Raw genomic sequence first — 16,579 nt, forward strand, 5'->3', positions numbered from 1 at the left:
AGCTGTAGCATTTCTATAACAGGAAGGCAGAGTGAATGGATACAAATTCTGTTTTATAACCTATCCAGAAAACCAATGTTTCCAAGATATCATAATCAAATATGATATCTTAATTAAGAAAGAACATTTAAAGCAGAATTAGGATTTTTGTTACTAAGAGCAGTTACCAATGAGAGTTATGCTTCTCAACTCATAAAACAGGTTGGAAATACAGCTCAGAGCTTTAATCAACAGTCCATTTCAAAGACAACTATACCACTTGCTAAATATAACGTGCTCTTAACTTTCAGCACTCCCAGAGTACACTTCTTTTTGTGGTTTGTTTCTGGTAACATTGGATTTACCAGTCTATGAGTCTGTTTGTCTTAGAAAGGTGATTAATGCCATTTCAAAATGTTTCAGCAATTTTAAAATATGGGTTTTTCTTTACCAGTTTAGCACATCTCTTATCATAAAACAAAATATTATATAATGCTTTTTATATTTGAGCTTTTTCAGTAGGCTCCACATTGATGAACTTTAATACTGCCTCCAGGCAAACAACTTTCAGGTTGCCAGTGAAGTCATTATTTCATTCAGAAATCATTCTCACACTGTCTTAGACACAGAAATCCCTTTTTAAAAAAAGAAATGGTTCTCAGGATCTGAGATTACTTTCCTAGGGTCAAGAAAAGTCTACATGAATAATAAAAATACCGTAGTTTCAAATTCTGGGAATGTAAAGCTGCTTACACCTATGAATCTGGGCTCTAGAGACCAAATGACCAACACTCCCAATATCAAGTAGCAGTGTGATGAGCTGAGAGTTCCCTAATAGGGGACAGAAGACATGTCCACAAATGACTATAATGCAAGGAAGAAGCTATAAATGCCACAAGAAAGAAACAAACATCTTATGAAATTTCACATGAGAGAGCAAACTGATGGCTAGGTTGTCTTCTTGTAGCTAGTGGCATTGCTAGACATTTTGGAAATGAATAAACTTGGTTAGCAAAATCACTAATGGGGTATATTTCAATCTGAAAAAACTTTATAGAGATGGAGGGGTATTACATATAACTCACTTCATCCTATTTTCTCATGGAAAAAGAAATGGAAATATACCTTACATACCTTTACTACTTGGAAAAAAATTGCTAAGAATACAAATGGAGACATCACTGAGGAAAAAAAATGCAACGTGACAAATATTTGCTCATACTATTTTGCTTATTACAGAAATACTTCCAATGTCTAGCCTTCTTACATTCATTATGAGTCCTCTTTATTATTACTATTGACACTATTATGTTTATTTGTATCATATTAATGCCTTGGTTCTTTATCAACACTTACCGAGTGCTTATTATATGCTAGGCAGTATACACAGGATTAGGGGTACAGTGATGAATGAGACAAACCTGGTTGTTACTTTCATGGAACAATCACATTAATAATGACATAATAACTGTGTGAAATGATAGCAAGGAAAAGTACAGGGGGCTTTCTTGCCAGCAGGCGTCAAGAAAGTCTTTCCTGAAGAAACAGCATCCATGGTGAGGCCTGAAGGATAGGAAGGAATAAAGCTAGTGGAAGGAGCAGAGGGTGGGTAGGAGTGTTTCAGGAAGTGGGAACAGTGTGTTCTAAGGGTGAAGGGCAGGCTGGGTGGTGCAGAGGAGGGGGGAGCGGGGAACATATGAAGCTTGAGAGATTGGTAGGAGCTGGGTCAGAGCCCTGAAAGACATGCTAAAAATTCTGACCCTCATCCTAACAGCAAAGGGTTTTGAGCAGGGAAGTGACATGTTGACGTTTACATTTAATCTGTTGCTTGGGCTGCTACTGGGAGTCAAGAGTGGCCTGGTGGGAGGCAAGGAAGCTGTGAGGAGAATGACTGGGAGGCTGGTACAATCCGTGGTCGGGGGGAAAGTAGGCACATTCCTTTTGCTCCAGGCAAACAGAGCTTTGCTTTCTCACTTTTGTGCCTCTGTTCATGACCTGCAATGTACTTGCCCACAACTCCATATTATATAGATCTTTCAAAGTCTACCTCTGATGCCACCTGGCCTCTGCTAGGTGAAAATAATTTCTCCCTTTTCAAAATTTCCATAACGGATGATTTGTACTTCTTTTAGTACCTTATGCTTTCTGCTTTGACCTATAGTTATTTGGACACACACCATATGTTCCCTTCTAGGCTATAGCCTCCTAGAAGGCAAGAGGCATGTTTTATTTGTTTATAGTTCAGATCACAATAAATATCGGAACCTGTATTGCTCCAACACAGAAAAAGAGGAGGGTTTTTTATTTCCTGAGGCATTTCTTTTCTGTTATGATTTAGAGGATGATAATGTTTGGTGGTATGAGAAGAGGAGGAAAATATGTACCTATTTTTTTGTTGTTGTTCCCACAACACCAGTCAACAGCTCACAGGAGCAGACTGAGTTGTTAACCCTGTGGAATGCTTGAAACTTACAGCATACCCAGAATCCTGACTTACTGAATAAAAGGGCAAGAGACAGGGCAATAGTTTCTTTTTCATTAATGGCCAGTGTCCAAAAACCAAGAACATGACGAAATTAAGGCAGAAATAAAGATGTTCTTTGAAACCAACGAGAACAAAGACACAACATACCAGAATCTCTGGGACACATTCGAAGCAGTGTGTAGAGGGAAATTTATAGCACTGAATGCCCACAAGAGAAAGCAGGAAAGATCTAAAATTGACACCCTAACATCACAATTAAAAGAACTAGAGAAGCAAGAGCAAACACATTCAAAAGCTAGCAGAAGGCAAGAAATAACTAAGATCAGAGCAGAAGTGAAGGAAATAGAGACACAAAAAACCCTTCAAAATATCAATGAATCCAGGAGCTGGTTTTTTGAAAAGATCAACAAAATTGATAGATGCTAGCAAGATTAACAAAGAGGAAAAGAGAGAAGAATCAAATAGACGCAATAAAAAATGATAAAGGGGATATCATCACTAAGCCCACAGAAATACAAACTACCATCACAGAATACTATAAACACCTCTAGGCAAATAAACTAGAAAATCTGGAAGAAATGAATAAATTCCTCGACACATACACCCTCCCAAGACTAAACCAGGAAGAAGTTGAATCTCTGAATAGACCAATAACAGGCTCTGAAATTGAGGCAATAATTAATAGCTTACCAACCAAAAAAAGTCCAGGACCAGATGTATTCACAGCCGAATTCTACCAGAGGCACAAGGAGGAGATGGTACCATTCCTTCTGAAACTATTCCAATCAATAGAAAAAGAGGGAATCCTCCCTAACTCATTTTAGGAGGCCAGCATCATCCTGATACCAAAGCCTGGCAGAGACACAACCAAAAAAGAGAATTTTAGACCAATATCCCTGATGAGCATCGATGCAAAAATCCTCAATAAAATACTGGCAAACCAAATCTAGCAGCACATCAAAAAGCTTATCCACCATGATCAAGTGGGCTTCATCCCTGGGATGCAAGGCTGGTTCAACATACACAAATCAATAAATGTAATCCAGTATATAAACAGAACCAATGACAAAAACCATATGATTATCTCAATAGATGCAGAAAAGGCCTTTGACAAAATTCAACAATGCTTCATGCTGAAAACTCTCTATAAATTAGGTATTGATGGGACGTATCTCAAAATACTAAGAGCTATCTATGACAAACCCACAGCCAATATCATACTGAATGGGCAAAAACTGGAAGCATTCCCTTTGAAAACTGGCACGAGACAGGGATGCCCTCTCTCACCGCTCCTATTCAACATAGTGTTGGAAGGGCTGGCCAGGGCAATCAGGCAGGACAAGGAAATAAAGGGTATTCGATTAGGAAAAAAGGAAGTCAAATTGTCCCTGTTAGCAGATGACATGATTGTATATCTAGAAAACCCCATCGTCTCAGCCTAAAATCTCCTTAAGCTGATAGGCAAGTTCAGCAAAGTCTCAGGATACAAAATCAATGTGCAAAAATCACAAGCATTCTTGTACACCAATCACAGACAAACAGAGAGCCAAATCATGAGTGAACACCCATTCACAATTGCTTCAAAGAGAATAAAATACCTAGGAATCTAACTTACAAGGGATGTGAAGGACCTCTTAAAGGAGAAGTACAAACCACTGCTCAATGAAATAAAAGAGGATACAAACAAATGGAAGAACATTCCATGCTCATGGGTAGGAAGAATCAATATCATGAAAATGGCCATACTGCCCAAGGTAATTTATACATTCAATGCCATCCCCATCAAGCTGCCAATGACTTTCTTCACAGAATTGGAAAAAACTACTGTAAAGTTCGTAGGGAACCAAAAAAGAGCCCGCATTGCTAAGACAATCATAAGCCAAAAGAACAAAGCTGGAGGCATCACGCTACCTGACTTCAAACTATACTACAAGGCTACAGTAACCAAAACAGCATGGTACTGGTACCAAAACAGAGATATACATCAATGGAACAGAACAGAGCCCTCAGAAATAATGCCGCATATCTACAACCATCTGATCTTTGACAAACCTGACAAAAACAAGCAATGGGGAAAGGATTCCCTATTTAATAAATGGTGCTGGGAAAACTGGCTAGCCATATGTAGAAAGCTGAAACTGGATCCCTTCCTCACACTTTATACAAAAATTAATTCAAGATGGATTAAAGACTTACCTGTTAGACCTAAAACCATAAAAACTCTAGAAGAAAACCTAGGCAATACCATTCAGGACATAGGCATGGGCAAGGACTTCATATCTAAAACACCAAAAGCAATGGCAACAAAAGCCAAAATTGACAAATGGGATCTAATTAAACTAAAGAGCTTCTGCACAGCAAAAGAAAATACCACCAGAGTGAACAGGCAACCTACAGAATGGGAGAAAATTTTTGCAACCTACTCATCTGACAAAGGGCTAATATCCAGAATCTACAATGAACTCAAACAAATTTACAGGAAAAAAGCAAACAACCCCATCAACAAGTGGGTGAAGGATATGAACAGATACTTCTCAAAAGAAGACATTTACGCAGCCAAAAGACACATGAAAAAATGCTCATCATCACTGGCTGTCAGAGAAATGCAAATCAAAACCACAATGAGATACCATCTCACACCAGTTAGAATGGTGATCATTAAAAAGTCAGGAAACAACAGGTCCTGGAGAGGATGTGGAGAAATAGGAACACTTTTACACTATTGATGGGACTGTAAACTAGTTCAACCATTGTGGAAGTCAGTGTGGCGATTCCTGAGGGATCCAGAACTAGAAATACCATTTGACCCAGCCATCCCATTACTGGGTATATACCCAAAGGATTATAAATCATGCTGCTATAAAGACACATGCACACGTATGTTTACTGCAGCACTATTCACAATAGCAAATACTTGGAACCAAGCCAAATGCCCAACAATGATAGACTGGATTAAGAAAATGTGGCACATATACACCATGGAATACTATGCAGCCATAAAAAATGATGAGTTCGGCCGGGCGCAGTGGCTCACGCTTATAATCCCAGCACTTTGGGAGGCCGAGGCAGGCGGATCACGAGGTCAGGAGATCGAGACCATGGTGAAACCCCGTCTCTACTAAAAATACAAAAAAAATTAGCCGGGTGTGGTGGCGGGCACCTGTGGTCCCAGCTACTCGGAGAGGCTGAGGCAGGAGAATGGCGTGAACCCGGGCGAGATTGCGCCACTGCACTCCAGCCTGGGCAACAGAGCGAGACGCCATCTCAAAAAAAAAATGATGGGTTCACGTCCTTTGTAGGGACATGGATGAAGCTGGAAACCATCATTCTCAGCAAACTATCACAAGGACAAAAAACCAAACACCACATGTTCTCACTCATAGGTGGGAATTGAACAATGAGAACACATGGACACAGGAAGGGGAACATCACACACTGGGGACTGTTGTGGGGTGGGGGGAGGGGGGAGAGGGAAGGGATAGCATTAGGAGATATACCTAATGTTAAATGATGAGTTAATGGGTGCAGCACACCAACATGGCACATGTATACATACGTAACAAACCTGCATGTTGTGCACATGTACCCTAAAGCTTAAAGTATAATAAAAAAATTAAAAAAAGAAAGAAAGAAAACTCCATCATAGAAGGAGAGAGTAGAAGGGTGGCTGTCAGGGGCTGGGAGGGTGGGAGAAATGGGGAGATATTGGTCTGGGGTACACAGTTTCAGTTACGTAGGATAAATAGGTTCTGGAGATTTAAAGGACAGCAATGTGACTATGGTTAATAATACTGTACTGTATATTTCAAATTTGCTAAGAGTGGATCTCAAATGTTCTCAACAATAAAAAAAGTAACTATGTGTGGTGATGAATGTGTTAATTAGCTTGATTGTGGTAGTCATTTCATAACGTATATGTCTATCAAAACATCATGCTGTATATATATAGTTTTTATTTGTCAATTATACTTCAATAAAGCTAGAATAAAAATAAATACATAAAATTGAATAGAGAAAACCACAAACGTATCTAAGCAAGTTATTCATATTTTGAGCTTGAATAGTACTAACAAGACAACAGCACTCACTCTCCCTTTCTGGACTTACCTCTTTGGTAACAGTAGGAAGCAATAATGCCAAATTACAGAACTTCAAAGCATTCTGGTTTTCCTCAAGATCAGTATAACACTGGAAATGAGAAATAACCAATATTAAACATAATCCATTTTTATGTGATAGGTTCAAAGTGATCTTAAAGCAGAACAGTGGTCTTCATTACCTTTGCTAAGTACATGTAATTGGGATTAGAATAACCAGGGCATAGTTCTTCAGCCTGATTTGAGAGAAAAACATGAGAGAATAACAGGGCAATATTAAAATAACAATAACCACAAGTGAAGAGAATATATTTAAATAAATATTATGAACCAAACTGCCCTAAGAATTTAGGTTGGTTGTTTCACATTTGAATCACTTGCTCAGTTTAAGTATCTTTTGGGTGGAAACCTAGCCTTTGCATTTAGCCATTAAAATAAAATTGATTACCATGGTCATAAAGCTTACAAAGCAATGAGATACTTTATGGTTTTCAGATTTCTTTACATAATCATTTTCCTCAGTCTTCTTTCTCTATCCTTTTCCTTTCAAGAACAAAAACAACTGGTGATATTCCCAGGACAAATCCTATACATTTCCCTATCTATCTATCTATCTATCTATCTATCTATCTATCTATCTATCTATCTTATCTATCTTATCTATCCTATCTATCTATCTATCTATCTATCTATCTATCTATCTATCTATCTTATCTATCCTATCTATCTATCTATCTATCTATCTATCTATCTATCTATCTACCAGGCCTTGCTCTGTTGCCCAGGCCTGGAGTGCAGTGGCGTGATCTCGGCTCACTGCAACCTCTGCCTCCCAGGTTCAGGCGATTCTCCTGCCTTGGCCTCCAGAGTAGCTGGGATTACAGGCACCTGCCACGACGCCTGGCTAATTTTTGTATTTTTACTAGAGACAGGGTTTTACCATATTGTCCAGGCTTGTCTCAAACTCCTGACCTCAGGTGATCCACTCCCCTCAACCTCCCAAAGTGCTGGGATCACAGGTGTGAGCCACCACTCCCAGCCTATCTATTTAGAAAATGAGAGTAGAGCATGACTGGTACCCCATGGCAAGCATCTTCCCCTAGATTAATATTTGATTTCTTGTGATTTCAACATATTCCACAGGAGTTAAATAATATCTGAAGTCCATCAAATCATGGACTTTTAAAGGAAAGACAGATCCTTGAAACAACCAGTCCAGGTAGTAGACATGAGTGGGTATTATAAAGGTACTTTTCTCCTACCTACTAATCTTTTATGTACAGTTCCTTTATTTCTGGGAAATAAGAATTCTTTCAGGTATGGGATTGTTACTAGACAGCCCTTCTTAGAACCTAAGTCAGTCTTGCTATGTACCAGTTCCTTTACTTTATCTCTGGGAAATAAGAATTCTTTCAGGTATGGTATTGTTACTAGACAGCTCTTCTTAGAACCTAAGTCAGTCTTGCTTCAGAGTCAGCTTTCGCTGTTTTGAAGGCCCAGGCAAGCAAGCTTACAACCTGGAGTCTCCACCCTAGAGGGGGCTAGAACCCAAGAGAAGAGGATGCTTTTAAAAATTTACAAAAATATCCTTGTTTCACAAGATATGAACAATCCAGACATTTCCACAATTAAAAAGTGAAAGTTTCTCCTTCCTAGTTTTATTCTCAACTTCAATCTCATGCCCCAGAGGTAACCACTATCAGCCGTTTGACATGTATCCTACCAGACTCTTTGCCAAGTATAGGCAAATAAAAAAACAGATACTAGGCTTTTGAAAACAAAACAAAATGGAACCATTTTACATATATATAATTTACAGATATATAATTCTTGTCAATTATACCTCAGTAAAGCTAGAAAAATACAAATACATAAAACTGAATAAATGTGCACATTGATAGAAAATCTACATATTGGTCCCAGACTTTTTTTCCCATATTACAAACACATTTTCATGTTAGCATAGATATACTTCATCATTTTTAAGAGCTGTATTTCATATTCTGCATGAATCATAATGAAAGGAAGCATTCTCCATTGGACATCTTGATTTATTCTCCGTTTTCATTATTACTACTAATAACCAATGAACATACTTTTTCCCATATACTTGTGTACATGTGTGTTTATGCCTATAAGGGAGATTCCCAGAAGTTGAATTGCTGAGTCAAAATAATATATATATTTTTAAAGATAGATGCTAATGAAGATAAATCCAAATTAGGGTGCTGAGGAGTGGTCCAACACCTTATGAGGGCACATCCCTTGTAAAAGACATTTTATTCTGTACAGAATCCAAAAGAGAAGGGTTCTAGAAGAAGGAGGACAAAAATCTCCAAGGGTAGGGAGCCAGACTCGGTATAAATCTTTAAGACCAGGTAGGTTAACAGTGTCTGGGCATGGAATGAAACCTGCTGGAGAGACAGCAAAGCTACCAACAGATTAAAGGAAGTTGTCAATTTCAGTCAAGCCAGAGCCTTGACCATCCTACAGCGGCATCCATGGATTCTGGTTCTCCTGCTTCTTCTCTCTTAATCAGTGGATTCTGGTTTTCCTGCTTCTTCTCTCTTATCCATGGATTCTGGTTCTCCTGTTTCTCTCTTGTCTAATCATTTCCATTTCAAGGCTTCTAGTTTGGTAAGTGCATTTCTTGAGCCATTCTAATAAGAGGGACTTAAGACTGAACTTTATTCAATTATACCTTCTTCTATGCCTGGTAGTTGCCTCAGCTCTGTCCGAATCCCATATTGGGGATAACTTGCCCCAATATATGCATGTAAGCAGCTTATTTCTTTAATGCTGGCATTCTAATTCTGCATATATAGCTTAACACCTATGTTTAGTTAACTAAAGTGATTATAAATCAGAACATCTCTGTTTGTTCTCATGGTTTAAAAATCTGAAGCCCAACAGAACACAGACAGGCAACTAAAACACTGAATTCCTAAGGTAAAATAGATTCTGACCTTTCACAAACGGCCTTGGATGAATTACAAGGAGGGTAGCATTACTCAAATGCTAATGTTTCAAAGTAATGTTCCAATGATGAGGCAGTTTCTAGAAAGGCCTTTAGAACACTCTTTATCATAACACCTGGCAAAGAATATTATACATATTTAATTTGTCTTGGCTATCCAAGTTCCTTGAAGGTAGGAACTTTGTTGGTCATTTCTGTGTTCCCAGTATTTGATGCCATGTTTGGCACTAGTTATGTGCTTAATAAACACTGTTGAATAAATTAGCTCTTCTTTAAAACATCTTATAAGCTCAAGCAGCACCTTATACCATATCAGGACACAGCCAAGAGTTCTGCAGCTGGGGAAGCCACTAGTACAGACTCAGGGATCATATGATGGCAAACAATAAGTGCAATCAGGGTAGCTTGTCTCCCAACATTGCCACACCTGTCATTTACTACACACACCCATCCTCTGATCCAGTGGTTTCCAGCCATGCCATCAGCTGCCATTGGAATCAACAGTTTTATGATCTTTAAAAACACTGATCAAGGTTTAAAAGCACATATCATATGATACAACAATTCCACCCCTAGGTGCTTACCCAAGAGAAATAAAATATGTCCACACCAAACTTGCATTTGAATGTTCACAGAGCCTTTATTCAAAATAGCATCAAACCAGAAACAACTCAAATGTCTATCAGTAAGCTAACACATAAACAAATTATGGTAAGTATATCCATATAATGGAATATTACTTAGCAATGAAAAGGAGCTGCTGATACACTCAGTAAAATGAATGAATCTCAAAACAGTATGCTGAGTAAAAGAAGCTAGATATACACAAAAGTACATGTTGTATGATTCCATTTATATTAAATTTTAGAATGGGCAAAACTAATTTATAGTGATAGAAAGCAGATCAGTGGTTACTTGGGGCAGGAGATGGGGGAAACTGACAGCAAAGAGCCAAAGATAACCCTCTAGGATAATGAAAATGCTATCTTGAAATGGTGGTGGTTACATAGGTATGTAAGTTTGTCAAACTTCACTGAACTGTACACTTAAAGTGGGTGCAATTTATTGCTTATAAACTATACTTCAAGATACTCAGAGGTTCTGAAACAATGAGTCTGGGTCATGGCCTGGGCTGCCATTTTGTAAGGTGCCTCAGATGACTGCAATGCACAGCCAAGGTTGAGAACCACTGCCCTAGGGAATCATGCCAGAATTTTGGATGAGGTGGGAAGCATGCTATAGTTTGAAAGAATTTCCCCAGGGGATTCACAGATGACTCCTACAGGTGTCTAAACCACCTCCCTAGATGCTTTGAGGCTGTGGAGGACCAATTTTCCCCTGCTATAATAGCAAAACAATAGTAGCTAACATTGATTTTTAGTTAGAACATTTAACATGTTAGACCCTGGGCTAAGAATATAAAATATATTATTTTATGTAACCTTCACAAAAACTGTACAAAGTAGGTATTATTATGGCCATTTCACGGATGAAGAATTTGAGAGTGGGAGAACTAAGGAAATGTGTGTCCAGGTCATTCAGACAGGAAAGGCTCAGGTCTCAACTTCACTCATCAACTCTAAACTCAGTGTTCTCAACCTCTACGGGATCCAGCTGGATGGCTCTAGAGACACATTCCTGGCCCCTGTGAACGCTCTTTGGAGGGGTGGATTCGGGGCAGTCTGGGTCCCAACAACACGGCCTCCTGTGTTGTATGACTCAGGGGGTTGCAGACTCTCCTGGATGTGGGAGCCAGAGTCTGTGCTGTTTCCCTTTCCTCTCCTCCACTTCCCAGATTTCTTAGTTCCACCACAGCCTTAGCCTGAGCACTCCAGAACCCTCAGTCCTCTCAGCTGTTCTAGTAAATATGGCGAGAAGCATTCCTGATGCCTCCTCTCTTTTCTTTGACAAACAACATGAAATGCATTTTGAAACTAAAGTCTAAGTAATGACCTAATGCGGAGCTCCCCAAGATGGTTTGCTGAGGTGTTTAAATTTTAATGAAATTAAAATTCTGTGAGTTTTTGCTGAGGACTTACTGGGTGCTAGGCACACTTTAAGCAATTTACTTGTAGGAATGTAGATAATCCTTACAACACCACTATGAGGTAAGTACTATTACCTCCATGTTATTGATTAAATTGAGAGAGAGGTTAAGCAATTTGCCCAATGTTAATCAGCTGGTAAATGCCCAAGGTTAATCAGCTGAGATTTAACCAGGTAATCTTGTTCTGAAATTTGCATTCTTTACCTCAGCATTATTGTGCTGCTTACCACTTTTGATTTCATCTGTGTATTATTTCAGGCACATTAGCATCTCAAGAACTTTTCTACAGTGTTCTGAAAACCTGCTCCTCAATTATAACTTTGATATTATGAGGAAACGAGTTTTGAGTACAGATAACATTTTTGCTAGTTAACGTGGCATCTTTTATATAAATATTTTATCTTAAATAGATAACAATCTACATTCTTATACAATTTAAAGTGAGGGAACTAATGTTCAGTGGTAGGAAAAAGGTGAAGAAATGGCTGTGATACAGTCTTAGCCTTCACTCATATGATTAGCCTTCACTCTTTGATTGCCATTGTGTGAAATGGAACAAATTAAGTTCCTGAGGTATTGACTCCCTTTTTATAAAACAAAAAAAGGGATCACATTACATAAAAAATAAGAAATGTACAGCCCTTTTCTTTTTATTTTTTGAACTCTTTTTCGCTGTGCTTGTGCTTGATTTCAGGACACTTATTTTTTCATTTGAGGCAGCCACTGGCCATTGGGGGTGAGAGATAGAAAGTGAGAAGAAATCTAGACTACATGATCTACAAATTCCCTCTCAGTTCTACAGAATTGATCCCTGAAATACAGCACAAACATTAGCATGTACAAGACATTTATTATTATTATTATTTTTGAGATAAGGTCACGCTCTTTTGGTCAGGCTGGAGTGCAGTGGTGTGATCATGGCTCACTGCAGCCTTGAACTACTGGGCTCAAGTGATTCTCCTGCCTCAGTCTCCTGAGTAGCTGGGACTGTAGTTATGCCACCATGCCCAGCAAATTTTTTAATTTTTTTGTAAAGATGGCATGTTGCTATGTTGCCCAGGCTGGTCTCAAACTCCTGGCCTCAAACAGTCCTCCTACCTCGGCCTTCCAAAGTGTTGGGATTACAGAGGTGAGCCACTGCATGCAGCCTTATCTGTATTTTTATAAACTTGAAGTAGGTAGGTTGGGAAGGAAAACACATTTAGTAACTATAAAATTTTGAAGTTGGTTCCAGAGAAAGGTAAAGGGATTATTACCCCAACAGGAAGTTGATTATATGGGTGGCTATATTACACATTTACATGTAGGCTCACACACACATATATTACTGCTTAGAGTTGTATAGTACAGTGATTACACATTTTAAGACAGGATTGAGAATACTGATTTGGTCTGATACCCCAAGAATCTTCCAGAGAAATGTCTGCAACTTTAGGAGGTAGCTTTTAAAATAACTCTCCGTTTTGGCACTTTTATTTAAGATTAAACTGGTTCTATATAGGTTAGACTAATCAGGAGTACTGGGACTAAGTCTAACCATCAGGGCATGACTGTTTCTGCACATGCTCACATGACTCGGAGAGCTGTTCTTGGACTTAGTAGTAAGAGCTGTCATACCTAAACCTTCATTTAGTCTGCTGGGTTATTTTTAAAAAGTAGTTTGTAATTCCTAGAACCTAGGGCATAACTAGCTGTTCTAAGGAGTTTAGACTTAAAACATATTAATAACTTGCATTATAAGGGGCCTAAAACAGAACATGCCAAAACCGGGATTCAAACTGAGGCTCCACATGGAGAAAAGATTTCCTTGACAACGGCAGCAGGGATTGGTGCAGATGGTAATCAGTCTGACACTAAAATAATGGATACACAAAATGTACCTTAAGGAAATTGTGTAAAGCTTCTTGTACAGTTGAAGATGGTATTTTTCCAAACAGAGTAGCAGCCATTTTTTTCTCAATCCAGCTCAGTTTTGAGACCTGCAAATACACAACAACATCACTCTTAGAAAGCTGTTCACCTTTTGAATGGATTCTCTCTCCCCAGTTAGACGTGTGTGTGTTATGTGTATATATGTGTGTGTATATAGATATAACACATACAAATGTAAATATATATCCGTAAATAATATATATTAGAGATACCACCCTCATGGTATTAATGTTAATATTTTACCTTCCTTTTTCACAATTCTAAGGAACCATGGGGTCCAGAAGTACTGGTTTCAAAACCAACTTGAAATACTCTTGATAAGAAAATTTGTGTCAAATCAGAGGAAAAAGGGGTGGGTGGGAAATAATGCTGATCCTGTTTGTTCATCTGATTCTGGATTCTGAGGTGACTACGGTGCATTTCTTCGTACAGCACATAGGGGCTACAAGACTCCGCCTTTGCTCTCCTCCTGCCTACTCCATGCTGCCAGCTGGCCTCCTGACCCAGAGGTAGCATCTCAGATATGTAAATAGAATAGGGATCCTCAAGCCAGAAGGAGTGGGCAATGGGGACCCACTATACATATTTACAATCCCGAAGATTTTTAAAAAAATCAATAACCACCAAAACTAAATTTCATATTACCACTGACTTTTTTGCTTCCTTCTAAAAAGTTTTCCTTTTTCCCCAAATATAAATATTAGATGTTCATTCTGAAAGATTAAGCAGGCTCAGAAATGAATACTTAAAAGGGTATTGACCCAGTTGATGCTCCGTCCAACCCCATAAATTATCTTCCTTCTCAGTCCCATCACCTAGATTCCTTGGTAGCCAATATCCGCCCCCCCTTTTTTTTTTGACAATGTCTCACCTTGTTGCTCAGGCTGGATCATACCGTACAGTGGCACGATCATGGCTCACTGCAGCCTCGACCTCCTGGGCTCAACAATCCTCCCACCTCAGCCTCCTGAGTAGTTGGAACTACAGGTGTACATCACCTGCTCAATTAATTTTTTAAATTTTTTGTAGAGACAGGGTCTTCCTATATTGTCCAGGCTGGTCCTGAACTCCTGGACTCGAGAGATCCTCCTGCCTCAGACTCTCAAAGTGCTAGGATTACAGGCGTAAGCCACCTTGCCCAGTCCATTATCCTCTAATTAAAAATTATTTCCTTATCTTTTGACATAATTTTCTTATTGGTGTGCTTATTTTTGCTTTGCTTTGAACTTTGTAAAAAATAATATATTGCTTATTTCCTTGTACGACTTGCTTTTTCACTTAACGGTATGGTTCTAAGATTTCATCCAGGATAATGAGTATGACTGAAGTTCAGTCATTTAAATAACTGAAATATTTCGTCATTTCAACAATGGGGCACATTTGCGAGTCTCTGTAGGGCAGGCACGATCATATGGCAGGCAAACAGTCAAATTTAAAAGATACTACTCAATGGTTCCCAAGGTAGTCATGCTGATTTACGTTTCCACAGCAATGTAATAATTCCTGCTGCTCCATACATATCCTTGCAACACCTCATACTGAGATTTTACATTTTTTATAAAAAGAATAGGAATAAAATGGCATCTACTTGGGGTTTTCATTATCATTTCTATAATTTTGTTTTTTAAATTTGTAGTTTAATTGCATTATGGTCAGAAAAACTGCATGACATCAATTCTTTGAAATGTATTAAGACTTGTTTCACAGCCTCATATATGGTCCATTTTAGCACACATTCTGCATATGCTTGAAAAGATGTCTGTTCTCCAATGGTTAGCCACATGGCTTCATATTTATTAGATCAAGCTTATTAAATGTGAGGCTCCAATGTTTTACAAACTAATACTTTTTTGTTTTCTTGTTCCATTAATTACTAAAAGTGGTGGGTGAAAATACTAGTATATGGTTGATCTGTACATTAATCCTTATAATTTGGTCAATTTTTATTTTATAGTTCTGAGGCTGTTATTAGAAGCACACTAGTTTATAAACACTTTCCTTGTGAATTAAACTTACTATATAGTTACTTTCTTTATCTCTAGATATACTTTTGCCTTAAAATTTATGTGTGTGTGTGTGTGTGTGTGTGTGTGTGTATAGTAGTAGTAGTAGTAGTAGTCATCCCCTCTTCTTAATGGGGTATATTCCAGGACCCCCAACAGATGCCTGAAACCATATATATATGTTTTAGTTTATTATTTACTTGATTACTATTTGATATAACTTTTCTACATGTTTACTTTCTATGTTTCTCGTCACTATGTATTTTTTAAATTGGCTTTATTGAGGTATAATCTATATAAAATAAAATTTCCTCCATTAGAAGTGTACAGTTCAGTGAGTTTTGATAAATGCATACAATCCTGTAACTGCCACAACAACCAATATATATATATAGTACATTTTCATCATCCTAAAAAGTTCTCTCGGCCGGGCGCGGTGGCTCACGCTTGTAATCCCAGCATTTTGGGAGGCCGAGGTGGGCGGATCACGAGGTCAGGAGATCGAGACCACGGTGAAACCCCATCTCTACTAAAAATACAAAAAAAAAAAAAAAAAAAAATTAGCCGGGCGTGGTGGCGGGTGCCTGTAGTCCCAGCTACTCGGACAGGCTGAGGCAGGAGAATGGCGTGAACCCGGGAGGCGGAGCTTGCAGTGAGCCGAGATTGCGCCACTGCACTCCAGCCTGGGCGACAGAGCAAGACTCTGTCTCAAAAAAAAAAAAAAAAAAAAAAAAGTTCTCTCATACCCCTTTGCTGTCAATCTCCTTAACCTGCTCCTAGCCCTAGACAAATACTGATCTGACTATAATTTGCCTTTTCTAGAATTTCATATCAATGCAATTAGGTAGTCTTTTGTGAGCTTTCTTGGCATAATGCTTCAAAGAGTCATGCACGTTGTTATGCTGCTAAAGCTGCTATGAAAATTCATAAGCTAGTCTTTGTGTGAGTATATATTTTTATTTCTCTTGGTGAATACTTAGGAATTGATCATATATTTATTATTCACATATTCCCATTGAAACATATGAGTTTCAATTGCTCTATATCCTCGCTGGTACT

At 38.5% G+C, this 16,579-nt stretch overlaps 1 protein-coding gene across 3 annotated transcripts in view; it reads right to left on the bottom strand.

Moving 5' to 3' along the window:
- The window catches only part of RMDN2 (regulator of microtubule dynamics 2), an 84,463-nt gene that overhangs the window by 12,170 nt on the left and 55,714 nt on the right, over positions 1-16,579 (bottom strand). For 2 of the 3 annotated variants that reach the window (XM_058428929.1, XM_058428930.1), the window contains exons 8-10: positions 13,466-13,564; positions 6,744-6,797; positions 6,572-6,652 (exon numbers count right to left, since the gene is read on the bottom strand). In XM_058428929.1, coding sequence (XP_058284912.1) covers positions 6,572-6,652; positions 6,744-6,797; positions 13,466-13,564 — 234 coding nt within the window. The remainder of the gene's footprint in view (positions 1-6,571; positions 6,653-6,743; positions 6,798-13,465; positions 13,565-16,579) is intronic. The other variant, XM_058428931.1, reaches the window with a different exon arrangement.

The sequence above is a fragment of the Hylobates moloch genome, unplaced genomic scaffold (assembly GCF_009828535.3).
Source record: "Hylobates moloch isolate HMO894 unplaced genomic scaffold, HMol_V3 SCAFFOLD_15, whole genome shotgun sequence".
NCBI lineage: Eukaryota > Metazoa > Chordata > Mammalia > Primates > Hylobatidae > Hylobates > Hylobates moloch.